This window comes from Chelonoidis abingdonii, chromosome 26, assembly GCF_003597395.2.
Source record: "Chelonoidis abingdonii isolate Lonesome George chromosome 26, CheloAbing_2.0, whole genome shotgun sequence".
Lineage (NCBI taxonomy): Eukaryota > Metazoa > Chordata > Testudines > Testudinidae > Chelonoidis > Chelonoidis abingdonii.
Window position 1 is genome coordinate 4,882,189 of NC_133794.1, and position 24,632 is coordinate 4,906,820.

The 24,632-nt window shown below is 51.8% G+C and overlaps 2 protein-coding genes across 4 annotated transcripts in view; both read right to left on the reverse strand.

Annotated features, from left to right (window-relative positions):
* RFX1 (regulatory factor X1) overlaps positions 1-24,632 on the reverse strand; it is a 53,199-nt gene that overhangs the window by 13,245 nt on the left and 15,322 nt on the right. The window contains exons 3-11 of one of the 3 annotated variants that reach the window (XM_032780357.2): positions 24,349-24,458; positions 23,695-23,778; positions 17,665-17,760; positions 10,831-10,926; positions 9,178-9,273; positions 5,593-5,687; positions 3,980-4,289; positions 952-1,133; positions 277-396 (exon numbers count right to left, since the gene is read on the reverse strand). In XM_032780357.2, the coding sequence (XP_032636248.1) occupies positions 277-396; positions 952-1,133; positions 3,980-4,289; positions 5,593-5,687; positions 9,178-9,273; positions 10,831-10,926; positions 17,665-17,760; positions 23,695-23,778; positions 24,349-24,458 (1,189 nt within the window). The remainder of the gene's footprint in view (positions 1-276; positions 397-951; positions 1,134-3,979; positions 4,290-5,592; positions 5,688-9,177; positions 9,274-10,830; positions 10,927-17,664; positions 17,761-23,694; positions 23,779-24,348; positions 24,459-24,632) is intronic. The other 2 variants (XM_075061085.1, XM_032780359.2) reach the window with 2 other exon arrangements.
* Positions 12,448-14,978, reverse strand: LOC116824810 (MHC class II regulatory factor RFX1-like). Its single transcript, XM_032780366.2, has 4 exons — positions 14,623-14,978; positions 14,179-14,328; positions 13,028-13,236; positions 12,448-12,937 (listed from the first exon to the last, which is right to left on the reverse strand). Exons 1-4 carry the CDS (start codon positions 14,656-14,658, stop codon positions 12,478-12,480), a joined length of 855 nt encoding a protein of 284 aa, XP_032636257.1. The 5' UTR covers positions 14,659-14,978; the 3' UTR covers positions 12,448-12,477.

Here is a 24,632-nt window from a genome sequence, read left to right on the forward strand (position 1 = left end):
CAGAGGTCAGGAGCTGACAGAGCTGCAGGCCTGCGAACCAGGCCGGGAAATGTGGCGCCTGGGAGGGTCGTTGTATGAGTGGTTGCGCCTTGAGGCCACATGGGCATGGAAGGGTGTCACAGGGAATTTCCCATCCAGGCACTTCAGACAAGAGCAGTCGCCCTCTGTGTCTGTAGTCCCCAGTGACTGATGGTGGATCCAGACGGGATTGCTCCGCCTGGGCGCGCAGGAGCAGACGTGGGTACCCAGGCGGCTCTACACCGCGCTGCCTCCTACCTCTGCTTCTGGGAGAAGGGCTGCTGCCTCATAGCCAGGTGCTGCTGATCCTCCATCAGGCGCAGCAGTGGCGAGGTGGCTTTGATGCGAAGGCCGTAGTAGTGGTACTTGGAGTTCCCTCTGAAAGGAAATCAGGACAGATGAGAGCTCCGGGGAAACACAAACCCACTGTCAAGTGTCTGGTACAGAGGAGGCAACATTCCGCATCAAATCCTTGGGCCAGATTCTGCTTTCCCTTACCCCAGCCCAATCCCATCAGCTCCAGGGGAGTTTACTCTGCATTCATGCCAGCATTGCAGAGATCAGAATCCAACCCTTCAGCGCTGCGTGGGATGCCAGGAGAACGGGAATCAGGCGTCTGTGTTTCCAGTTCACATGCAAAGCAGTTTTCTGCAGTTCTTAGCAGGTATAGGAGCCCTGCTGGGGCTGGTGGCAGCGCACCCGCAGAAAATGGGAAACAAAGCAGCAGCCCCATACTAGGGGCCAGCATAGACCTTCATCATGACGGGCCTAATCCTGTGTTTTTGCTGAGCACCCTCTGTTTGTCCGTATCTCAGTGGGTGAGGAGACAACCAGCACCTTGCAGGTATGGAGCCTGAAGTTCCCGCTGAATGTTACCCAGGGCACGGTGGGACTGCAAAGGGTTAATACTCCAGCCACTGGAGATGCCTTTACCGTGTGCCAAGCCTGCGGGTGCGGAGTCCCATGAACACAGATCGGATCAGCTTGCCGAAAGACGCTGCGTTTACTGGCTCCAGTTTCTGCTCCTGGCAGTGCAGCAGGTAATGGCAGTAGAGGGTGCTGCGCGGCAGGCTCACGCCCTCGGCCGTCTCGTAGTTATCCAGCAGCCACTGGACCTTCAAAGAAACCCAGCAGCGGTGAGAGGGCTTCTTCAGGGCCAGTGACTGTGTCCACCAGACCCCCATTGGCACAGACCTTGCCCCTCACATCTCCCACACTGACCCCGCTGTCTCCTTCACTGCCCCAAGACAGGTGTCACCGTCACCCTTGTCAGCATTCCCAGTGTTGGCCAGTTTTCAACCACTGGCACTCCCTAGGCCAGTCCTTGTGGGCTCGAGCTGAACATCAATGGTCATTTTAGGTGCCTACACGTGGATTTAAGTCAATTAAAAAGCAGCCCCTCCCCATACCTGGGGGCTGTGTTCTGCACATACTCGCTACCAGGATACATTCCACTGTCTTAAAACAGAGTCATGGGCATTATGCCTGGTAGTCAGTGTTTGTAGGACTGGGTCCTAGGTTACTAACAGGCCCCACCAGAGGAAGTGTGACCTAGTGGATAGAGTACTAGACTGGGACTCAGGAGACCAGGGCTCTACCCTTTAGCTGGACATACACATTTGCCACTGGCTTGCTGGGTGATCTTGGGCAAGTTCCAGCTGCTCTGTGCCTCAGTTTCCCAATCTGTAAAATGTAAATAATTATACTGACTTTCTTTTGTAAAGCACCTTGAGCTCTATGGCGACAATTGTTAGGTAAGAACTGGGTGTTAATTGTGAGAAGTATTATACACTTCTCCAGCCCTTTCCACCCAACAATTCTAAAGTACTTTGCAGGCCCTAAGTTTTACAATCCAGCCCCCAGCTCCCGCACCTGTGACATAGGGTGCTGTTGTGGCCTCCATTTCCAGACTTGTCCAAAGTCACACACAGCATGTCGGGGCAGAGTTGGGACTAGAACCTCAGAGTCTTGATTCTCAATAAGGCATATTAATGACAAGGCCATCCTCCAGCCCTGGAAGGGTTAACAGTGACCCTTTTTTGGCCCCCTTTGAAAGGATGTGTCTGAGGAAGCGGGTATTCACTCACGAAAGCTTATGCTTCAATACGTCTGTTAGTTTATAAGATGCCACAAGACTCTGTCGCTTTTTACAGATCCAGACTAACACGGCTACCCCTCTGATATTTGAAAGGATTAAAACTGACATGATGAATATCAATAGTATTTTAAAAATCGAATTAACGTTTCCCTGTTTGCACTACTTCAGGGTTCTGAACTGATATGGGCTTGGATAGTGAAGACAGACTAGTCAGTTTCATAATTATTTCTAATCAGTTTTCCTTCCTGGCTCTCCCATGCTGGCACAAGGCTGCAGTATTTGAGCGGTAAATGCTGTGGTTTGTTTGCTTTGTTGCTTTAAATGTTTCCACTGGATTTCTGCTGGTCTTGGGTTCGGTCAGAATTGATTCACACAAAGTACTCGTTGCCAGATTTAACATGACAGTGTCCAAATTAAAAGCCCAAATGTGGATGTCCTGTTAAGATGTGCAACTGACTGCAAATATTTGGTGTAATGTTAGTGTAGTAACAACACAAGCCAAGTTCTGCTATAAGCTATATCATAGCAATTCCACTGGAGTCTGGAGTGCAGGATTTGACCCAGAACTATGTAAAGGAGACACTATGGGTTGGATTCTGTTAAACCAGTGTGAAGCCAGTGTGACCTCACTTTTATACCAAAGGATCTTCTCTGGTTTTACACTAGTATCCAAGATCCGCCTCCGCCCCAGTGGTGTTATTCCAGATTTACACTTGTGATTTACATCAAAATCTGGCTCTGTTGCTTTAAACACGCAAATAGGATTTTAAAAAAATCTAAGTGCTTTGATTCAATATATCAGATGCTCCAAATAGCTGAGGTGAGGCACGTGTACAACCTGCCCTTCCCAGAGCTCTTAGACTGGCAGATCTTTGGGCAGGGGCCATCTTTTTGTTCTGGGTTCGTCCAGTGCCCAACACAATGGGATCCTGGACCCCGACTGGGTCCCCATATGCTACCGTAATATGCCTAATAAATAGTAATGATAGCTCTCAAACTCCAGAGCTGTCCCGGATGAACAATTCCCAGCCAGCAGTAACTCTACCTACACTTTGCCCAGCAACAGCATGTCTCATTCGAAGATCTCAAAGACACTTACAAACAGCAGTTCATTAAACTTCCCAATCCCTCGCCAGGCAAGTCAGCACTATTACACCCACCTTAAATGTTCAGCGTTACTTGTTACCATAGTTACGCCAAAAGGCCTCAGCTCAGCTTGGATCCTTGTTTTCAGTGTCTCGGGTAAGACTAAACTCTTCAGAGCAGGGACTCTCTTACCATCTAAACAGACTGTGGGTGGGAGGGGAAACTGAGGCAGAACAGAGGTCTCCTGGTTCCCTTATCCACTCGATTTCCTTCCACAGGGCCAACAGAACCCAGGAGCCCTGATTCCCAGTCCCAATTCTAACCACTAGCCCATGCTCTCCCTCTGTCACAGCCCTCTAGGCATACAGGTAAGTCCTGGTTTGGTTTTATGCTTTTCTGAAATTTTATTTTATAAAATCAGAATACTTAAAAAAAAAATCTTTGGAAAACTGTGCCACGATGTAACTAAACAGCTTCCCGCTCCCCACACCTATGGGGCAGGGCTGTGCAGTGGAGGCAAAGCCACTAGCAGAATTGCATTCTGGGACACGGCACAGATAGATCTGAGCTAAGTGCGGCAGAAAGAAAGGCCAGGGCCATTGTCTAGCCCATGCATGCTGACCCTCATTCCCATGTGGCCAGGCCCTGTCTCCTGATTCTTCAAGCCTGGTTCCGCGTTTGCAAACAGCTGAGAAGGATGAACATATTCCAAAGGGGAGTTTCCAGTTATGTGGCCTGAAAAAGAGAAGCAGCCCCACGGATGTCTTGGTGACTTACGGTTGCTGGAGAGGCACGTGTGGTATGGGAGTAAGACTGACTGGAGCTTCCTAACATGTATCCTCCCTGAATCACATAGGTTCCCGTTCCACCACCACCACCTCCGCCGCCGCCTCCGCCACCTCCTCCGCTTGGATTGGCTATGATCTGCCCTCCGGAGACATACATAGGGACGGATCCAGTGCTGGCCACAGTCTGAGAGGTTGCAGGAGTGGTGACCTGCGCCGGGGTAGCTTGCGATTCATAATAATTAGCTCCTGTGTTCTGCGTATAGAGAGGGGTCTCTGTGTATGGGTAAGTGCTGGAACGTCTGAAACAAGAGGGAGGTTTAGCGGAGCTGTGGAGCAGGTGCTGCTGCTGCTGTGCAAACAGACATTTCACATTTATATAGCCCCTTTCATCCGCCACTGAAATGCAGTCACCACTGGGGTGGAACACAGCACCTGATTAATACCACAACAGTCTATGGCAGGAAATGAAGAGAAATCTTGTATCCGACAAAGTGCAGGGTGAATTTAGCGAGGCAGAACAGTTACTCGCCTGGAATTTGGCTGGGGTGATAGGGTGAATATGCCCAGGGCCTCAGTTCTTAATTTCACCAGAAAGATGATGATAATAATACAGTGGTTTCCATACATGGATCTCAAAGTGCTTTACAAAGGAGGGCAATATAGTTAACCCCGTTTTACAGATGGGGAAACAGATACAGAACTCACTCAGCAAAGCAGTGGACAAGCGCTTGTTAGTGCCACGTTGACACCATTTCCTGCAGCACTCTAGCTGCCAAGTCTGCGTCTCTGATTCTCTCTCTCTCTCTCCACCCCACAGCCCCCAAGGAGCAGGAAAATATGAGGAGGTATAAGCCACCCCTCCTCCCCCTAGATAAGTGGGAGCAAGAGTGAGTGGAAAGAGGAGTGGGGAGCCTGTTGTCCAGAAGCAGGTGGCGGGAGGTAGGTGGTGACGGAGGTTCCTGAGTAGCTATGGGGAAGAGGAGGTGTATGTGTTGGGGGAAGTGGGTGATGGAGAGGGTGGGGATGGCCTGGGCCGTTGGAGTGGCTGGTGAAAGTACAGTTCGGAGAACGCCTGGCAGCTGGGGGGCAGAGGAATGCCAGTGACAGTTGGCTGAGTGTGGAGGGGGAACCAGAGCCAGTCGGCTGCAAGGAGAGAGGTAGCCTGGAGCCAAGAATGGGCCCCTCAATTGTGTGCCCCCAGATGCTGCCTCTTCCACTGTTTCTGGTTCAGATTCAGGGAATCAGTATAAAGAAAAGCAGAGCTGCTGCCTGGCTGCTTTCAGGGGGCAGGACACGTCATGGCAGGGCAATGCCTGCTGCCTGCCTACAGCCACCCCAGGCACAGCAATCAGGAGGCTGCAGGGCCTAGCTGTTCCTTGGAGGTCTCCCATCCGAGTCTGGCTCTGTGAGAGCTGAGAGAGCCGGAGCCTTCCCTGGAAAGAACAAAGCCGGAAGCCCACTGCCCTTTAACTGCCCCTGCTGACATCTTGGGAGGCCAGCTGAACAGCACCGAAAATCCCCGGGAAAAGAGGGCCGTGACCAGGGTGCTCGCCTCTCTCGAGCCATGAGCTGTGCTGCAGAAGCTTGGCGTGGGTCACTTACATGGTGCTTGCTGTGTAACTGGCGTCGCCCCCTTCCACGTACTGCACCTGGTTGGGATAGACATGCTGGACGGGCACCTGCTGCAGCTGCTGCACCTGAATGAGGCAGGGGAGAGAAATTCATAACAGCCCGAGTCCTTCGGTACGGCTGTCCCCCTGCCCGGCTCTCACATGCTTCCTCTGAGGGGCTCAGGGCCTCTGCACCCATTGGGCATCACAACCCCATCAAAGGTGGGCCAATATTACCTCTTGCCCCCTGGGGAAACCGAGGCACAGAGGGGTGATGGTGATTAAATACTGACTTGGAGGGAAAATTACACTCGGACTGGAAGCTCTTTGGGGCAGGGACTGTCTCTTTTTTTTGGTCTGTGTTTGTACATGGGGGGCCTGGTCCATGACTGGGGCTCCAGGGCATTACCATAATACATCTAATAAATCCTGTACAGTGCTCCGAACGGTGAGGACCTGACCCTAGGTGCTGTGGCCATACGAATAATGAATACTAATCATTATACCGCAAGTCAGTGATCGAACCCAGGAATCCTGTCACCCAGACCCCTGATCTAACCAATAGCCCTCACAGTGTCTCTAAAGGGCAATGAACTTTTCCTCCAGGAAACTGGGCTTCCTGCTAGATAACGATGTGTGTCAGCTGTTCCAAGCTCCCATTTTCGGAAGCTCCTGCTTGTATCTTGACACTGTTCCCCCCCACCACACACACACTTTATAAATCCTGCGAGGTTACTACTTGGGCTATTACAATTTCTGAAACTGTTCCAACCCCGTCTATAACCAAGGGATCCCCAGGCGTTTTATACCCACCACTAAAGGGCTCAGCCCTCTGGGATGGGGTGCAGCAGCTGTTTGACAGCTGCCTGGCAACACTGCATGACAGTTTATGGTAGGAAGCGAAAAGGAATCCTGCATCCACCTGAAATTACAAGTAGGGTTTCAGGGAAGCAGAATGTGAACTGCCCATCCTGACATTGGGGTTAATGAAATGAGACCTACAATGGCCAGAAGTAACCCTGCCCGTGGGTTTCTGAAGGGAAGAGCTCAGCATTCTACCTCGCTCGTATTGTACAGTGAAATCTGCTGCACTGAATCAGAATTCTTTGTGAACGGGAACGAATTGGTGCCTGTTCTCCCATGTCCCAGCCTTGTCTCTGTGGATGGAACCCAGGCACCTCCCTCCCTCCCCCAAAACTTGGCTCCTGGGCTCCTATTTCACTCAAATCTGAGACACAAACCAAATATCTGCATTCAAGAGGTCCAAGAATTTCAGTGCCCCTGGCAGGGACTGATCTAGGTGGGTAAGAAATGAAGGCAAAGCGGGGATCCCCGGTGTAATGCTACTGGCTTCAGCAGAAGGAAGTGGTCCGTGGTGTCCTAATGCAATGGGATGGGGACGCTGGGTGGTTCCAGCTCTGCTCTCTGGAAGGAGCAGGGAGGGCTGAGGCAACCATTCTTGGATCTCCCTGGGAAACCTCTGCAGGACCTACTTTAAGAGCTGTAGCTGCTGTCCCAAACACTAGCACCTGAGGGACTCTCTGAATCTTGACTCTCTGGTCGGGACTGGCGTGATGAGAGGAGAGGAACGGCAGCTGCTCAATCACCACCTTTTGCTGCGGGAGGAGGAGGTGCTGAGGAAGCATTCGGACCAGTTCCACCCACTGCTCCGAAGTGGAATCTAGCGAGTGGAGATAGTGGAGCCTGTGCTCTTGGCTGGCTAGACAGCAGCTGGCCAGCGGATGCGTCCCACTGCTACACTCTAAGGAGAGAGGATGCTGCACTGCCTGCGGTTGCTGCTGCTCACTGTTCCTAGCCGGACCAGGGAACTCACTGCCTGTGCTCTAAACAATAAACAGAAACACTGAGGAAATCAGAGCTTGCATTGCGACCATGAGCTGTTCGACTGCTTCTCTGCTCATGGGGGAAGCTCCTGCTCAGAGTTAAACCCAGTCGCTACTTAATGCAGCACATTACACCACAACAGTACTCTGCATTTACATGGCATCTTCCATCTGAGGACCTGACCGTGCTGAATAATAGCAGGGAAGGAGAATTATTCCCATTATACAGATGGGAAAAGAGAGGCACTGGAGGTGACGTGACTTGGGCCTGTATTCTCAAAGGTATTAAGGCACCTAATTCCCAAAGATTTCAGTGGAAGTTAGGAACCTAAATACCTGGTAGAATCAGGGCCTTGGTTAAATTGACCCAGTGAGTGATCTGGGAACAGAACCCAGGTGTCCCAACTCACAGTCCCCAGCTCTAACCCCACGACCACATACTGGTTACTTGAGGAGGGTGGGGGGAGGAGGGAGAAGCCCACAAGGTGGCTGCTAGCCAGAGAGGGGTTTGAGGAACTGCCCTCTTACGACCCTGTAGTTTGAAGATCAGACTTTTACAGCACAGGCTCTGTGCAGCGTTAGGAGCAGCTTCCCCCAGCAGGGGGCGCTAATGAGATCAGACCATGCTGGCTATACAGGGGCAGGAATCTAAGTCAAATTTTGAGAGCTGGATTTGGGCCTAGGCATCTTAAAACCAAATAAGTGGCACCAAAGCCTGGGTGGGGGATTTCAGAGTTTCCAGAGCTTCCTTTGTCCCAGCGCCAGGTCAATGGGGTGGGGATAAACATGGGGAGGGAGGAGCAACACTTTAGGGGATGTGAAGGGTAATGGGAACACAGGACCCGCCTGGGTCATCATGTCCAGCCCTCTGCTGTCACAGGCCACCCTATCACCTCATCCCATTCGCACCCTGAGCAAACTCCATCTGCAGAGGAGTTAGGTTGTTGTGCCAACTGCTCCTATTGGAGGCTGCTCCAGACCCTTCCTCCTGTGAGGGGCAGAAATCTGCTTCTCCTAGCCAGCCTCAATCTATTCCTGGCCAGTTTGTCCCCACTGGTCCTTATGCCAACGCTGTCCCTTAGCACCCTGCCTGGGTCTACCCCCCAAAATAAGTGCTGGGGTGAAGGGAACCCAAGGAAAAGGTCACCCCCAAGCACAGGCTGGAAGCTCCCTTGCTAGAGAATGGAAAATGGTCGGGTCGGGATGAACGGGGACTAGTGGGGTATGGCCTGCCAAGGGAATGGTTTGGACGGGACCTATCAGGTCTCCTCCCTCTCTGAAAGTATAGACAGCGAACAAGGAAGCGCGCTCAGTACCGGTGTAACTGGCTGAAATTCCATGGCCTGTGTTATTTCTATGACATCATCCAGTCGTCACAGGCCATCACCTTTCACTCAGATACCCCCCTATTGAGCCCAGTGACTTTGGTCAGACCAGGCGGTTCAGCCCTCAGAGACTGGGTGCCAGAGGCAGAGAACAGGAGGGAGCGAGATGCCCCTGCAGTGGCCGGGGATTGATTTGGTGAGACATGTTCCTCCAGGGGAGGTCAGCCCAGATGACCTAATGGTCCCTTCTGACCTTGAACTCTGCCCATGCTAGGATCAGCTACTCTGCAAAGAGACAACTGTTGGTCTAGCTCAGGAGCACACAGCCGAGGGCAGAGGACGTTTGCCTCAGAACTAGCTGAAGGGAACAGCCCCCAGGCGGCTCGCTACATGACTGGAAAGCTCTACCTCTTGAGTGACGTGAACCTGCTGGAGTCCTTGCACCGTCAGCTGTTGTACTGTGCCCGATTTCGGGGGCTGGGGGCTGGTCTGCACGACCGAGCGCTGTGGAGGCAAACAAACAGGCCATCAATAACCTCCCAGAGCGAGGTCTGTGCTGGTGAAAGGTACCACCTGATGGCCCCAGAGAGTCCAAGGCTGGTTACTCCGAGATGAAAATCAGGCAGGGCATGTGCCCTGATGCATGCACACCGCCCTGCACCAGAGCAATCTCGGGGGTGAGAGGGGAGCTCCATTTCTCTGACTATTCTCCTTGGCCTCAGTGCTAAGGCTGCCAACAAAGGGGTCTGTTAGCGCAAGGCAATGAACAGAGAGGCCCAGAAAGGCCGTCTTTGCTTTGATGGCACTCGCTCATTGGGTCACTTATAGCCCAGCCCAAGCTTGTAGTAACCCCCAGCTGCTCCTATCTGACAGCTGCTTGGTGGCTCCTGGGTGGAGTGAGTTAGGAATACAGCAATGGCCAGGCTGGAGCCGAGCAGCCCAGCGTCCTGCCTCAGAGAGAGGCCAGCAACAGGTTTGTCCGAGGGAGGCGTAAGAACCCTCCAGAAGCAGATGCTGGACAATCTGCTCCACATTATATCTCAGTCTGGTCTCTAAGAGTCTGTCTGCACTGCATCGTGCCCAGGCTAGCATTGATTAATCTAGCTCATGTGGCAATAGCAGCGAAGCTGTGACAGGATGGGCAGTGACATGGGCTAGTTCCGCCTCCCCAGGACCCCAGCTGGCTACATATTCAAATGGCTGCTGCCAGCAGTGCTGCGCCTTCGCTGCTACTGTTATTGATCTCGCTCGCTCGGATTTGTCTACACATGCTGCAATCACACCTCCCATCTGCACTGTAGACAGACTCTAACAGGCAGAGATTGGCTTAAACCGTGAGGCAGGAAATGTAACATCTCTTCCAAAACGGTTATCATTAATTATAACAATCTTGGGTATTCTTGTTATCCATAGAAGTGGCCAGTCTCTTTTTGAGTCTTGTTAAGTTCTTAGCCTCAATCACTTCCTGTGGCAGGGAGTTCCACAGTCTGATTCCGTGTTGTGGGAGAAAGCATTTCCTTTGCTCAGTTTTCAAGTCACCACCATTTATAGCCCCCGAGTGTCCTCATCTAACTCAAACAGGCACTGTGAGAAGTGCTAATTGTCCTCCTGGGGGCAGCCAAGGATGGAACAGAACCTGGAGACTGAACTCCCCCTCTCACCCCACAGGCCAGGGCTCGGGCACCCAGGCTGGGGCCAGTGAGTGGCCACATCACTCTGATGTTGCCCGGACTGTATCTGCCCAGCAATAACAAAACTTTGCAAGGTTCATGTTTGTTTCCAGGTAGCAGAGACGGACTGAGCTGCAGCCTCTTTGAAACATCAACAGCTGTGAGTCGCTATTGGGGGGAAATGATACTGAAATTGTATTTGGCAGCTGTTGCGGTGGGGACACTGTATCTCAGATCTGCGATCCATGCTCACACCCAATGGAGCTCCAAAGCCAAGCTCCTGAGAGCATTTACTACCGTCATCCCCCGGTGGCTTTTCCTTCCCCACCCACCAGAGAGGGCTCAGGTGATACCCTGGGGGGTTACTTTGAGATCTGCAACCATACAGCACCTCTTGTGAGACGGGCACTTGCTGGACTCCATGCACCTGAAGCTGCTGCACTTGTCCTGGTTTGGCGGTGGAGCTGTTGCTCTGGACAGGGGAGTGCTGGAAAAACAAGGGGGAGGTGTTTTATCGGATGCTTAGTGGGAAGGAGTAACACAGATTGTGTTCCCGTAACACATACCCCCTCCTTCCTGTTTCAGATCCCTCCTGGCTCTGCCAAGCCCACCACCCACAGCCGTGTGCTGTTCTGAGGGGTGGCTTTGCTAGCTGCCAGATCTGGATGGTGCTTTGTGGAACAGATGAAAAGCATGCAGGTTAAGACAGGAACAACAGGAAGTGACAGCAACACAGGAAGTGGGTAGACAAGAGCACGGTACTGTAATGCCACCCTTCCCCCCACCCCCTGACCTCTGGGGAGACAATGTGAGGAATATGGGAACTGCGAGACTGGATCCACTATCCCATCTTCCATAGCAACCAGTCACAGCTGCTTCAAAGAGGACGTTTCTTGCTACCACCTCTCAGGCAGGGTTTGCTCCTAACCCCTTTGCCATTCCTTATTCAATCTAATGTAATTGTTCCTGTTATTCACGTAAATGCCCCACCCTTTTGTGAATCCAGTTACGTTCTTGGTCCCAATAACATCCAGTGGAGAGAGTTCCACAAGTTACTTGGGAATGTGGAACCAAAAGGATGTTTCCTTTCTCTATTATTGTCGTCCTCTACATCGCCAAGAGCGTTCTTGCCTGATTTTTGCCTAGCTTTAAAAAGTAATAATAATTCCTAGCTCTTGTCTAGTGCTTTATGTCAGTAGATCTCAAAGCACTTTATAAAGGAGGTGAACAGCATGTCCCTATTTTACTGGTGGGGGAAACTGAGGCACAGAGCGATTAAGTGGCATGCCCAAGGTCATCCAGCAGGCTAGTGATAGATCTGGGAACAGAACCCATGTCTGTTGAGTCCAGTCCAGAGCTCTATCCACTAGGCAGCACTCCTTGGGGCTGGGCCTGAGTCAGCTATTCTAGTGTCCTGCAGTGCTGAGTGCTCAGTACATACTTGATAATTTGCTCCCAACTGTGGTTTCCAAAGTAGGTCTTTGCCTCCTTTAGCACAACTGTACTGCAGCCTCCCTGCTCCTGGCCTGAACTCCTGCTCCCTTCATATGTCCCAAGCCAGCAGGACTGGGTCTGAGTCACATGCTTCCATCATGTCACTCACTCATGCCCGTCACCCCAATCGGGGTATGGGCCGCCAACCACAGATCTCCAGAGTCTTCTATCCTGGGCTATTCGCTCTAGCTGGTCCCAGGTATAGGTCATGTCTTTTGCTATCAGCCTTGGAGGTTCCACTGCAGTGCCTGTCTGGTGATGTTAGTTGGCTGCTTGCGTAGTGTATGTCCTATCCAACCCCACCTTCTCCTTCTGATTTCTTCCTCTGCTGGGAGTTGACAGGTCCTCTCCAAGAGGTGGATGTTACTGATGGTGTCTGGCCAGCGGATCTGGAGAATCCTTCTGAGGCAGCTATTAATGAAGGTCTGGATCTTCCTGGTGGTTGTTTTGGTTGTCCGCACTGAGTCATGGCAGTTTCCCTTTTCTAAGCTGGTGCTGCCCAGCGCCCCTGGGTTTTGAGGGAATGGGATGAATTGATCTGAGGTCAGAAAGGACCATTCTGACCTCCGGTACCACACTCCTGCCCCAGGATCCTGCTGAACTGTAATGATGTTTCCGAAAGACGGCCCATGTCGACTGAAAGAGGGCAAGTGATGGACAATCCACCGGGTGCAGGGCAGCTGGTCCAATGGTTAATTCCCCTCCCAGTTAAAAATTTGCCCCTTCTTTCCAGTATGAACTTGTCCAGCTTTGGCTGCCAGCCATGGGGTCTGGTTCTGCCTTGTCTGCTGGATGACAGAGCCCTCTGCTCTGAAATCTCCCCATGAAGCTTTGATGGAGCAGCACCCACCTCTCCCATGACAGCGATGGGGGTCTCTCCCTTGGCCTGGGCCACTCGGTGCTCTATCAGGTAGTACATGTACTCGTCGTAGAGGAGCCGGATGAGATGGAAGGAGCCGAAGCTGGCGGCGCTCCTCAGGGTCAGATCCCGGATTACCATGGAGCTGTGGAAAGAGAGCCCGGCTCTGGGATTACCCCTCCCGCTGGGTCAGTCATCCAGTCCCAGACTGGAACGGGGGAGGGCAGGAACGTACCTGTAGAAGGACCACTTGAGGAGGAAAAGCTTGGCGGCCTTGGGGAAGCTGGAGCTGCCCTGGTGGGGCTTGAGGACCTGGGTGACCACCCCGTCCAGCCATACCGCCCACTGCTCCAGGGAGTTCTGCTGCTGCAGGGTCAGCTTGAAATCCTGCTCCAGGCGCTGCACCACCCGGTCCTCACAGCGGCATACCCATGAGGCCTGCTCCTGTGGGCAGGGGAACGACAGAGACACCAGCACCTTCAGAAAGGGGAGCAACATGGCCGAGGGACAGGGCTGGGCATTGGAGGAGTCACATCCCGTGAGTTCAGCCCCATCCACACTGTGACCCCCGAGGGGCCAGCTCCATTTGGCTGGAACGCGGGGAGTTCGGAGTCCCCAGGAATGTTCCACTTGCTCTCAGGAGCTGGGGGAGACTGGAAGAGGGACACTTGGAATCCTGGCCTCAGCTTAGCAGACCCCATGGGATGGTGGCACAGAGGGAGGGACAGAAGGAGCCCCTGGGGCGTGCGATGAGCCAGCCTCTGTCGGGGGTGCCCTGGGAATGGCTGGCATGTGGCACCTCTAACCAGCACCCCGGAGGTGTCTCAAATTAAGCATCCAGTAGCAGAAGCAGCTTTAGAGAATTTGAGTCTAGATCATTAGGATTCACAACCTGCTGCTTAGGCAGCAAAGCGTCTTTATCTGCATTTTCCAGAGGGTGCAGAGGTGACAGGCCCAGGGCCCCGGGATGGAGCGGGGCCTAGAATTCAGAGGACCTAAACCCCAGTCCCCCACTCTAACCACTAGACTGTGCTGCCCCTGTTACCACGGCATTGGGATAAGAGGCTGGTGCCAAAGGGTTCTGGAGACAGTGCGTTCTGGGTCGGCTGTTGTGTTACAGGTCACTCAGCAGGACTCCCGGCTTCATGGGCGCAGAGTCTGGGCCAGTCTCCTGGGAATCACCTACCCGCTGTACCCACTGCAGAGGATGAGAGAAGCTGATGGCCCAGCTTACTTCACTCAGCTCCTTTTGAGCTACGCTGGCAGGTGGGTCGGCAGCTCTGACCCAGCCCAGGGGGTTCCTGCCTCCACAGCGCTGGGGCAGACAGGCAAGCACCAAAAAATGGCTCATAGTGCAATTGGCCAGAGGAGGAGGGATTCTGTTACCTGGACGTTTGCAAAGTCTACCCGATTGAGGTCGCTCAGCATCTGGTTGATCTGGGCCGTATTCTGTAATACAGCCCGGGCGGCCTGGGCAAGGTGATTCAGGGAGGTGTATCGCCGCAGAGTCTGGGCAAAGGCACTTGCTGCTGCCACCTGCGGAACAGACAGGGGTCAAACCTCCAGAGAGCAGGCAGGTTCCACACACACGATCTAGCTACAGAACAGGCACCGTGCCGTACGGCTGGGCACTGAGAGCCAGAAATCACTGCCCAGCACTGCCCAAGGGGCACAGAGCCACAGACCACGCTACAGTGCAGTCCAAGGATCATAGAGACTAGAGACCAGAGCTTGGCACTGCCAGAGATCAGAGCCAGACACTGCTCAGGAGTCACACTGCCGAGATCTGGGTCCCAGGCCACTCCCCTCCACGCCTCTCCCACATCTCACCTTCACTCGGACCATCTCTTCAGGAATATTCATCATTGCGTTGGTTAACCAGTTTTCCAGACTCTTTGCAAAATTTCGGATCGCTTGCGTCAAGGCACCTGGGATAGAGAGGGGCAGTGAGCCCCTCGCACAGCCACGGATTGGTCAGCTGCTCAGAACTAGAAGGAGGAGCCCGTTCCTTGACGTGGCACTGGACTGATGGCTTCAGAAGCTAACCCCAGGGGACAGCAGTTAGGCCTGGAGCACAAAACCTGACCAGGTGAGGCAGTGTGGCTTAGAGGATAGCGTACAGGCCTAGACCAAGGCCTGAGGAGACCTGGGTTCAGTTCCTGGCTCTGCTACTGGCCTATGGTGACCTTAGACAAGTTGCCACCCTGCGCTGTGCCTCAGTTTCCCCATCTGTTAANCCCAACCCTCCTCCTTTATCCTGACTTGGGACAGGCAGATGGCCCCAAAGGACCTCTCTGGTGGAGTTCTTCCATCATGTGACACCATCCAATCATTCCCTTCATGGCAGAGGTTGTGGGGAAGCTCACCCCTCGCTAGTTCTGTTAGCAAAGTTCTTCCTTACAAGTTTCCTGCACACCTAGGGTGTGTAAAAACCAGGATGGGGAAGAGAGACATTGCCAAGCTAAAATGTCACATACTGCCAAAGGTCCTTCTCTGAGTTATTAATACTGGGAAGAATTTCATAACATTTTGCCTCTTCATAAAAGATTCCAGGACCAACCTTTCATCTGCCGGGACTCAGAGTCCTTGACATATCCGGACCTTCCGGGGAGCCCTAGGTTTGGCCCTGATGTAAAATAGGATCCTGGTGGAAGCGACGTCACTTTACTCGTGCATGAGGTCAGTGAAGAAGCCCAACAGTCTCAGTTCCTCAAGGTGCTTAGATGCCTAATTCCCACTGAAGTCAATGGGAATTAGGCACCTAAAGACCTGGGAGGATCTGGACCAAAGTTCCTCACTAATTAATTACTTTAGACTGAAGCCAGGAGCAGAAGCAGAATAAGAAACATCTTGATCCCTCCCTATCCCCTCCCCAAAATATTAAGGGCGACCCTCTGATTTCACTGACTCTGCATTAGCAGGAGGAGAACAGGGCTAGTCAGAACCGCGATCCTCAAACGTTCTTCAGCTCCTAACCACCCTTGGGGCCAGCCCCTTAGGGGAGTGAATGAAGGGGGTGAAGGGTCAGTTAGAGCTGCTGGGGAGCAGCCAATGAGAGGGCAAGGGGCTCAGGGGTTAGAGCTGTTGTAGAAACTGTACAGAATGGAAATATACCTCATTCCCCACTCCACTCCATCCTGCTCCCCTTCCAGGGCTGAGACCAGAACCCAGGAGTCCTGGCTCCCAGCCCTCTGCTCCAATCACTACACCCCACTCCCCTTCCAGAGCTGAGACCAGAACTCAGGAGTCCTGGCTCCCCACCCCCTCTTCTGATCACTACACCCCACTCCCCTTCCAGGGCTGAGAACAGAACCCAGGAGTCCTACTTTACTTTCATTATTTCGCTCAGCACAGCAAGTGAAAGCAGACTCTGTTTTGTCAGCTGCCCTTTCCGGTCACAAACCCCCACAAGACTGGGGGTGAGAGGGAGTTGTGCAAATACAGCAGAGGACGGTACTTATATTTATTAACAAACCGCTCTACGGTGAATCGTTTATAAACGTCGTTACGACATTCTGGCCTGCACTAAAATGTGCCCAAAGCAGAGCCCGAGGGTCTGACCCTGCAGCCCTCACTCCCCACAAGGGTCCCACTGAGTTCAACAGGACAGCTCCACATAGCGCAGGTCAGGTGGGGAGCATGACAATGGCCCAGACCCTCAAAGGTATGTAGGAGCCTCACTCCGACTGATTTCAATGGGGGTGAAGTGCCTGCACTGTTTGGAAGATCTAGACCAATGTCCCTTTAGATTATGAGGATTACGTACACCCCCCACTGGCAGGGACAGGGTTACAGGATGCCTGACAGCCCAATTAGCCTCTTCTGGGGCATCTGGAGGGCAATGAAGGATTAGCCCCAGCTGGGGAGAAGCAGGCCGAGTGGGCACTACAAAGGAAGGACTGCACAGCCAATAGGAGGAGACCAGAAGTTGGGAATTTCTGTTCTCAGGGATTGGAACTACAAAGGGATCTGAAGGGAGCATCTGGGACCATCCCTGAAGGGAGAGGGCAGCCAGAGATTCATAAACAGGCCTGAGGGAAGAAGTCTGAGAATCAGCGCCTGGGCAGTGGAGCCTGGGAAGGGAGAAACTTTTCATTCCTTTGAGCTGGGCCTTGGCTGGGGCGCTCAGCATGAGCTAGCTGGAGGGCCAAGTCACTGCACAGACCCCTGACCTCCGGAGGAGCTGCAATGCCAGATCTTGCCACAAGGAGGTGCTCCAGGATGGTGAGTCTATGCCAAGGACACGCACAAAATATGGTGGCTTGATCCCCTCCATCTGTGCCTCATGCACCCCGCACCAATCCTCTTCCTGTGTCAAAACCAAGATCAGCCTAGATCCCTAGGGGCCGTTAGCTCATCTAGCCGGAGCTGTCAAACAGAGGACGGTTCCCCCTGCATTGAGCCCCGTCGCTTGTAAACCAGCACTTCAGCCCGAATGATCAATGCCGTGCAATTGTGAGTGACCATGGAGAGCAGTTTTCCAGACCTGCCAGTTACTCAGGGCGCAATGGGATCATTAAACCATCAAAATATCCCCTGAACATGCCCCTGCCCCAGCTTGAGGTCTGGACAGGATCTGGGGCCAAACGAAACCCTGGTGTCACACTCTGGGCCAGATCTGGGGCCAAAACATAAACCCAGAGCTAAACACATGTCAGTGGGATGGCTGAATCTTTCCCCAGGAAGAGGCTGATGTCTGGCTGTGAAGGTGAAATGTTGCAGCGATGAGACAAGGATGCTGGTGGTGAACTGAGGGGGTGGGGTAAATGAGCGACAGAGAGCAATGCAAACAAAACTTCCTGCCTTGTGGCTGTCTGGGTGCCTGGTCATGCTTTCCCCAGGCTAGGGAGGGACCAACATCCCACCACCCACCTCAGGTGGAGAATGGACCTGCTGCTGAACACTGTGCACGGTCACCGAGACTTGGCTCCCTTTGCTAGCCTGGGAAGTACTCTGCACCACCAGCCGCTGCAAAGGGATGATACAAAAGAAGTCCTGGTTAATGACCACCTCGCAGTCAGAGGAATGCCAAGTTCTGCTGGCCACTGGGGAGGAGAGCAGGTCATGGCTGGCGCTGGTCCAGAGAACCGCCTGAGCTGAGCAGCCGGCGCTAGTCCAGAGTGTAAGTGAAGCTGTATTGGCTTTGGGTAACAATACTCACCAGTACAGCCCGAGTCAGAGTGTCACTGGGAACAGAACTCACAAGTACAGTCAATTTCCATTCGGCATGTTCGGTATTTATCTGGACTAACACCCCCATAGAGCCGTGACTAAATCAAAATGACCTCTTTGGCTCCCTTCATCTGCTTGTGTCTGGCCAACATCAAACAGGCTGGCCACTTGTGTCCCAAGGCAGGGGGCGTGCCATCACTTGGGGACTTTAAACACTAGACAAACAAAGCAAAGAGAGAAATACACTGGCTGGGAAATGGGGTAGAGTATATAAAGGCTTTTCCATCTCTACTTTCTTTGAGTCAGTGAAAATAATCTGCAATGGGGCAAATTCTGTAGCGTTCCCTTTTTGTAGCTCTGAGGAACGGCTGCCTTCCATCATGCAGACTAACGCCACACTGGCCAAGGATGTTTTATTTCTCTTTCCAAATGCAACTGCAACCTGCCAAAAACTGGAGGCATGATGCAGCATTTGGGTCCCATTCTCTTCTCCTTGAGCCCACCTTCAGGAGATGCCAGCACGCAGAAAATCTTTGCAGCCAGCTGATAGGTGGTTTCTTTACTTGCCTGGCATGCAAACAAGCTGAGATGTGGTTTTAGGTTCTCTGCAGTTCCTCTAGCACTGCACTGTCCAGGCAGCTGCATTACCCAGGAAAAGGTTTTTCAGGCCATTCGTAAGGAGAACGTTAGCCAAAACGGCCAAAGCTTAACCCAGGGCACTGTGAAGCAGGCATGAAAGCTGGCCCAACTAGGGTCTGGGACAGCATCTTGGCTTGGAGATCTGGCTGTGGAAGAGCCTCTCCAAAGGGAGGGGTGGGAGCCCCAACACATGGGACTTTAAAATCCGACTGATAAAACATTAGTGAATATACAATGTTAAGCCTCTAATACAAGGGCTCGTGCCTCAGGCTCTCTTCCTACTACAGTGTCCATCATGCTAGTCTGAACAGATGGACCTCAGCTGGCATGTCTGAAGAGCCCATCTCTGAGGTTTGTAGGCACTACACACCAATTACAAATTCAGGTAAGATCTGTCCAGATCGGACAGCCAAGAATCTGTCCAAATCTTTGGGTGAGCTGTTGGCTGTAGGGTTCTGATGTATCTGGATTTTCTACTGCTCTGCTGGTTTGAGTGACAGTCTGAGAAAGAGGCAAGTCATGAAGCTCACCCAAAAGTGGTGAGCGCTGACTCACCCTGACATCTTGCTATCGAGAAGGCTTTGTGATGGAGGAGGTCTGACCCATTAAGGTCACTGTAGATCAAAATCAGAACCTTGTCAGGGATCTAATAGGGAATAGGAACCAGCAGAAGCTGTGAAGCAGAGAGGTCCTCTGTAGCTTCTTCTGCTTTGGAGCTGATTTCAGGCAGGCTTTTGACAGTCTCAAGTAACATTCTCAAAGAAAGCTGAAGAAATGTGGTCTAGATGAAATTACTGTAAAATAGGTGCAAAACAGGTTTAAAGATCATCTTCAGCAGTTATCAACAGTTCAATGTCAAAATGGGGGAACGTATCTACTAGGGTCCTGCAGGGGTCTGTCCTGTTACAGGTGCCATTCGGTTTTTTCATTAATGACTTGGATAATGGAATGGAGAGAATACTTATAAAATCTGAACATGACACCAAGCTGGGAGGGGTTGCAAACACTCTGGAGGACAGGATTAGAATTCAAAACCACTTTGAACAATTGGAGAACTAATCTGAAAACAACATGATGAAATTCAGTAAAGACAAGTGCAAACTACCAGGCTTAAGAAGGAAAAATCAAATGCACAACTACAAAATGGGCAATAAACTGGCCCTAGGGTAGCTCTGCTGAAAAGGAGCTGGGGGTTATAATGGATCACAAATGAAATATGTAATAGCAGCCAACAATGTGATGGAGTTGTGAAAAGGGGTAGGACCATTCTGGGGTGTATTCGCAGGAGTGTGGCATGTAAGACATTGGAAGCAATTATCCGGCTCTACTTGGCACGGGTGAGGCCACAGCTGGAGTCCCATCTCCAGGGTGCCACACTTTAAGAAGGATGTGAACAAACTGGAGAGAGTCCACAGGAGAGCAACAAAAATGATGGAAGGTTTAGAAAATCTGACCTAAGAGGAACGATTAAAGATCCTGGCCATGTTTCGTCTAGAGAAAAGCAGACTGGTGGGAAACCTGAGAACAATCTTCAAATATGCTAAGGGCTGTTTCAAAGAGGACAATGATAAGTTGTCCTCCACGTCCACTGAAGGTGGACAAGAAGTAATCAGCTTAATCTGCAGCAAGGATTTCGGTTAGATATTAGGAAAACCTTTCTAGCGAGAAGGAGAATCAAGCTCTGGAACAGCTTTCCAAGGAAGGTCGGGGAATCCCCCTCGTTGGAGGTTTTTAAGAACAGTTGAACAAACCACTGTCAGGGATGGTCTGGTTTGACTTGGTCCTGCCTCAGTGCAGGGAGCTGGACTAGATGACCTCTCGAGGTCCCTTCCAGCTGCACATTTCCATAATTCTAGGAGTCTCCATGCGATGCGCTAGCTGCAGCTTCCTCTTCCTATGCCTGTCCTTTAAAGCACTGTAGCCATCTCCAGCAATGTCCACCATTCAGCAAATGCTCCCACCATTAACCTGGTAGGTTTCAGTATGAAGAATCATCACACAGGAGTCGCTCTCCTCAATATCAGCAGAGGTGACAGATTTGGGGTCTAAACATGAGTTTAGAAATATCTCAGCAACCCAAATTCAGGGGTCGTTTAAATGTTAATCCTTCAGGGGCTTTTAGACAACATCTTTTCAACAAGAGGTGCTGGGATAGGAACGATCTGATGGTGTGTTTCTTTTCTAAGGGAGAGCGTTTAATGCTGTCCTTGGCCAAAGTTCCCCACTGCACCATCTGGTTGTGAGCAAACTCCCAGAGACAGCTGCATTTCAGTGCTACCGTGTGTAGTCTGAACTGCTTTGGGAAATATTTTATTTATTTCACGTAGAGGAAAGAAGCTGCCAAACCAACCATGGACTGGAAATATGGGAATGTTGCTTCCTCTCCATAATCTTACCTAGTTCAGCGTCTGTGACCCCCCTGTTTGTGTGTAGGTGTCAAATCCACATTAGTTTCAATCACTGTTAAATTCAAGGCAAGACAACTTGCCTGGCAGTGTTTTTTAACATGGAAAGGAAAAGTCAGAGGCAGAACGGATCCAAGTTTGCACAGAACTGAGACTCCCTTGTGCTGAACATGCGCCAGTCTATCCCAGACGTGGAGGAAACCACTGTTTAGATAATGATTAGTGGCCCCCCAGCTGTGCTAGATGAATGATAGACACACAAACCTTCTTGCAGTCTCCGGATGCCTGTCCATATGCCTCCAGCTGCATCTTCATTACAAATGCAATGCTTTACCAAGATAGCACCTTCTGTCAGAGGGCATCCCCCATGCTATTCTGACTCACACTGCCTGCCCCAGGAGAAGTAGGTAAGAATTAGCCCTGATTTGCAGATTGGAAAACTAAGTGGTAGGGAGAGTATGTGATTGGTTCAAAGTTACAGAGACAGTCAGGATAAGAATCCAGGAGTTCTGACTCCCAGCCCCCTGCTCTGACCACTCACCACTCCTTTCCGAGAGCTGGGAATAGAATTGAGGAGTCTTGCATGCCCTCAAAGTCCACCAGGCAGACAGACTGTGGGTGAACCGGAAATGGAACCCAGATCTCCTCACATCTGTATGGTTGATTTTGTGCTTTAATCACAGGACCACCCTTCTTTCTTAAGACACGGTCACTGATGTTAGACGGTCCATTCCACAGGCCAAAAAACCCCGCTCCCCGTTTGCTGGCACTGCAGGAAGAGCCTCTCTCTTCCGATGCCCACGCCACAGTTCCAACTATGACCCATCTTTGCTGCTGTGTGTTTCCCTGAGACCAATGCTGGGATCAGGTAACCCAAGCATTGCATAAAGGATCTGATTAAATTCCCATTAAAGTAGGTGAAAAGACTCCTATTGCTGTCAATGAGAGTTGGATCTGGCCCTACATAACCAGGGATTAATTGAGCCCAATGGGTCCAGTTACCACTTATGTCCTAGGGCTACATTCAAACCTGGAATAAGACGGGGCAGTTCTGATGGCCTCTGATCCAGAATCAGATGTGGCCATAAATAATGGTGTAAGTTACACGGGGTGTAAAGTGAGTGGAGAATGGGGTGCAGGTGCTATAAACCTCTCTGGCATTCAGTGAGCATCCAAAACATACGTCAATTACACACACCAGTGGCTTAGTCAGATTAGTGCAAAGGAGGCAGAACTCACCCAGCAGCTGTGAGGCCCTGTGATATGTAGGAACAACAGAGGGTGCTGTGCAAAACGCAGGACAATTACACAGCAGGGAAATGCAAAACACACGTCAGTTACACATCAAGGGGGCAGAAGGCCTGGGGAAGTGGCAGGAAAAGCAAATAATGAGTAGGGAAAATAAATGAGTTGGGAGGACCTCTTTTATCTTCCACCCTCCTGTGATTTGCTTTTCCCATCTCATGCCCCCTGTGAGGAACCGGGAATGTTCTTAATGTGTTCTTTGAATACTGGGTGGGGAGTATTGACCTGGAAAGGTTGCAGGGACTGTCTGCATTGGGGGATGAGAGACTTGCCTTTAGGGAGGATACCTAAGCCGGGGGGGGGGGGGGTTTGGAGACTAGGTAACTAACACCCTGTGCCAGGAAAACGGAAAAGGGGTGGTTGGATGGGACAGGAGTCCGGGGGGGGGCTGAGTAAGACGGCTGGAGGGAGTTTCAGTTTGGAGCTGGCTGGAAAAATGGAGGGGAGCCCAGGTGGGGCTCTGGCCTCCCTGCTCCCCATCCCCCCAAGAGGGACCTAACTGAGGGGTCTGGTTGTCTGTACCTGCAAGACCTGTCTTGGACTGTGTTCCTGTCGTCTAAATAGACCTTCTGTTTTGCTGGCTGGCTGAGAGTCCTGGTGAATCACAGGAAGCTGGGGGTGCTGGGCCTTGTCTCCCCCACACTCTGTGAGGCCACCTTATACCAGCTAAGTAAAATCCTGCTCCCACGTAAGACAATCCACCTTTAGCCACTAACACACCGGTGCTGGGGGTGCTCCCGCACTCCCTGGCTTTAAGCTGTTTCCATCATATACAGGGGTTACAGTTTGGGGATGCTGAGAGCCGTTGAACCACTATACAAATTGTTCCAGCTCTCCTGCCCTGATGTCAATGAGGCCTAGATCCAACCCAATCCATTCTTCTGACCAGCGCTGCACCCAACACGCAACCCCATTTAAGGCACCACTAAATCTGGACCCCAATCTCGCTAAACAATAAGCTTCCCCTGCACCAGTTGGATTAACTGATCTGAATGATTCTTACCCACCTCTAACTTCTAATCTCTTATCCGCTAACACGGCGAGTCGCAGAAGCACTGTTATTTCCCCGGGTCAGCATGATCAGGTGCCCTTCATGCAGCCTGATTTTCCTCAGGATTCAACAGTGGTGAAACTCCGTCGTTTCCGAGGAGTTACTCCTGCTTTGTGCTGGTCGAAGGGAAAGGAGGATCAGATCCTCAGGTTGCTACTTGTAGGTATGTGAATGAACTAAACATGCAGTGAGGAAGCTGTGCCTACAACTATGTTCTGGGGGCAGTTTAACACAGAGACACTGTGAGCTGCAAGGTTGCCAAGCACAGGGGGTTGCAGGGGAGAAGTGTGGAAGAGCACAGGACACAGGGCTTTCTGAACCATCGCTTACCTGCTGCGGCATTTGCACACCTGTTAGCTGGAGGGGGGATACCGAAGGTGGCTTAGCCTGCACGCTGGCTTGAACCAACAGCCTCTGTCAAACAAAACACCTAGAGTTCAAGGTGAATGGAGGAAGCAGGAGCGATTACAGCAATGGCACCCGGACAGTCTCCGGTTATCATCAGGCCCCAGGATTTAATAAAGCACCTGGCAGCAGAGGGCGACAACACACTTCACAAAGGGGATGAAGTATCATCATCTCTCTTTGCTCTTAGGACACAGAGCGACCTGCCCAAATTCATACAGTAACTTAGTGTCAGAGCTGGGAACAGAACCCAGGAGTCCTGATTTCTGGTCCTCCCCACACTGTAACTTCGAGAAACACTCCCCTCCCAGAGCTGGGAATAGAACCTAGGAGTCCTGACATCCAGCCCCTGCTCTAACCACTAGCTCCTGCTTCCCGCCCCCAAGCTGGGAACAGAATCCAGACATACAGCCTCCCAGCCTGCCCTAGACCACTAAAGCTGAAATGATTTCATGTTCACCAGGCTCAGAAGCAACGAACAAATCCAAGGAGTCCAGTTCTAGCCTGATTTATTCCCCCTGCAACAAGTCTAACAGCACCCAGTTGTGCCCCAGGAAGATCATCTGCTTGTCCACCTACCTGCTGCGTGGCCTGGACTTGCTGCACCACCTGTGTTGGCACCCCAGACTGTGTGGCCGTCGAGCCCGGGCTGGACTCAGAGACGGAGTCACTGGGCCTCATGGCACCTTCTGAATTTTGGAAAAGGAGAAGAAAAGGTTGCATGAAAAGTCTGAGGAAGGCAATTCAGAAAAGGTGTCCAAATCCCTCCTGTATATTTCAAGGGGGGTCTCAAGAGGCAGCCAGGGCTAGTGGACTGAGCACAGGACTGGTGTTGGGACCTATGGGGAGTTCTAGTCACAGCG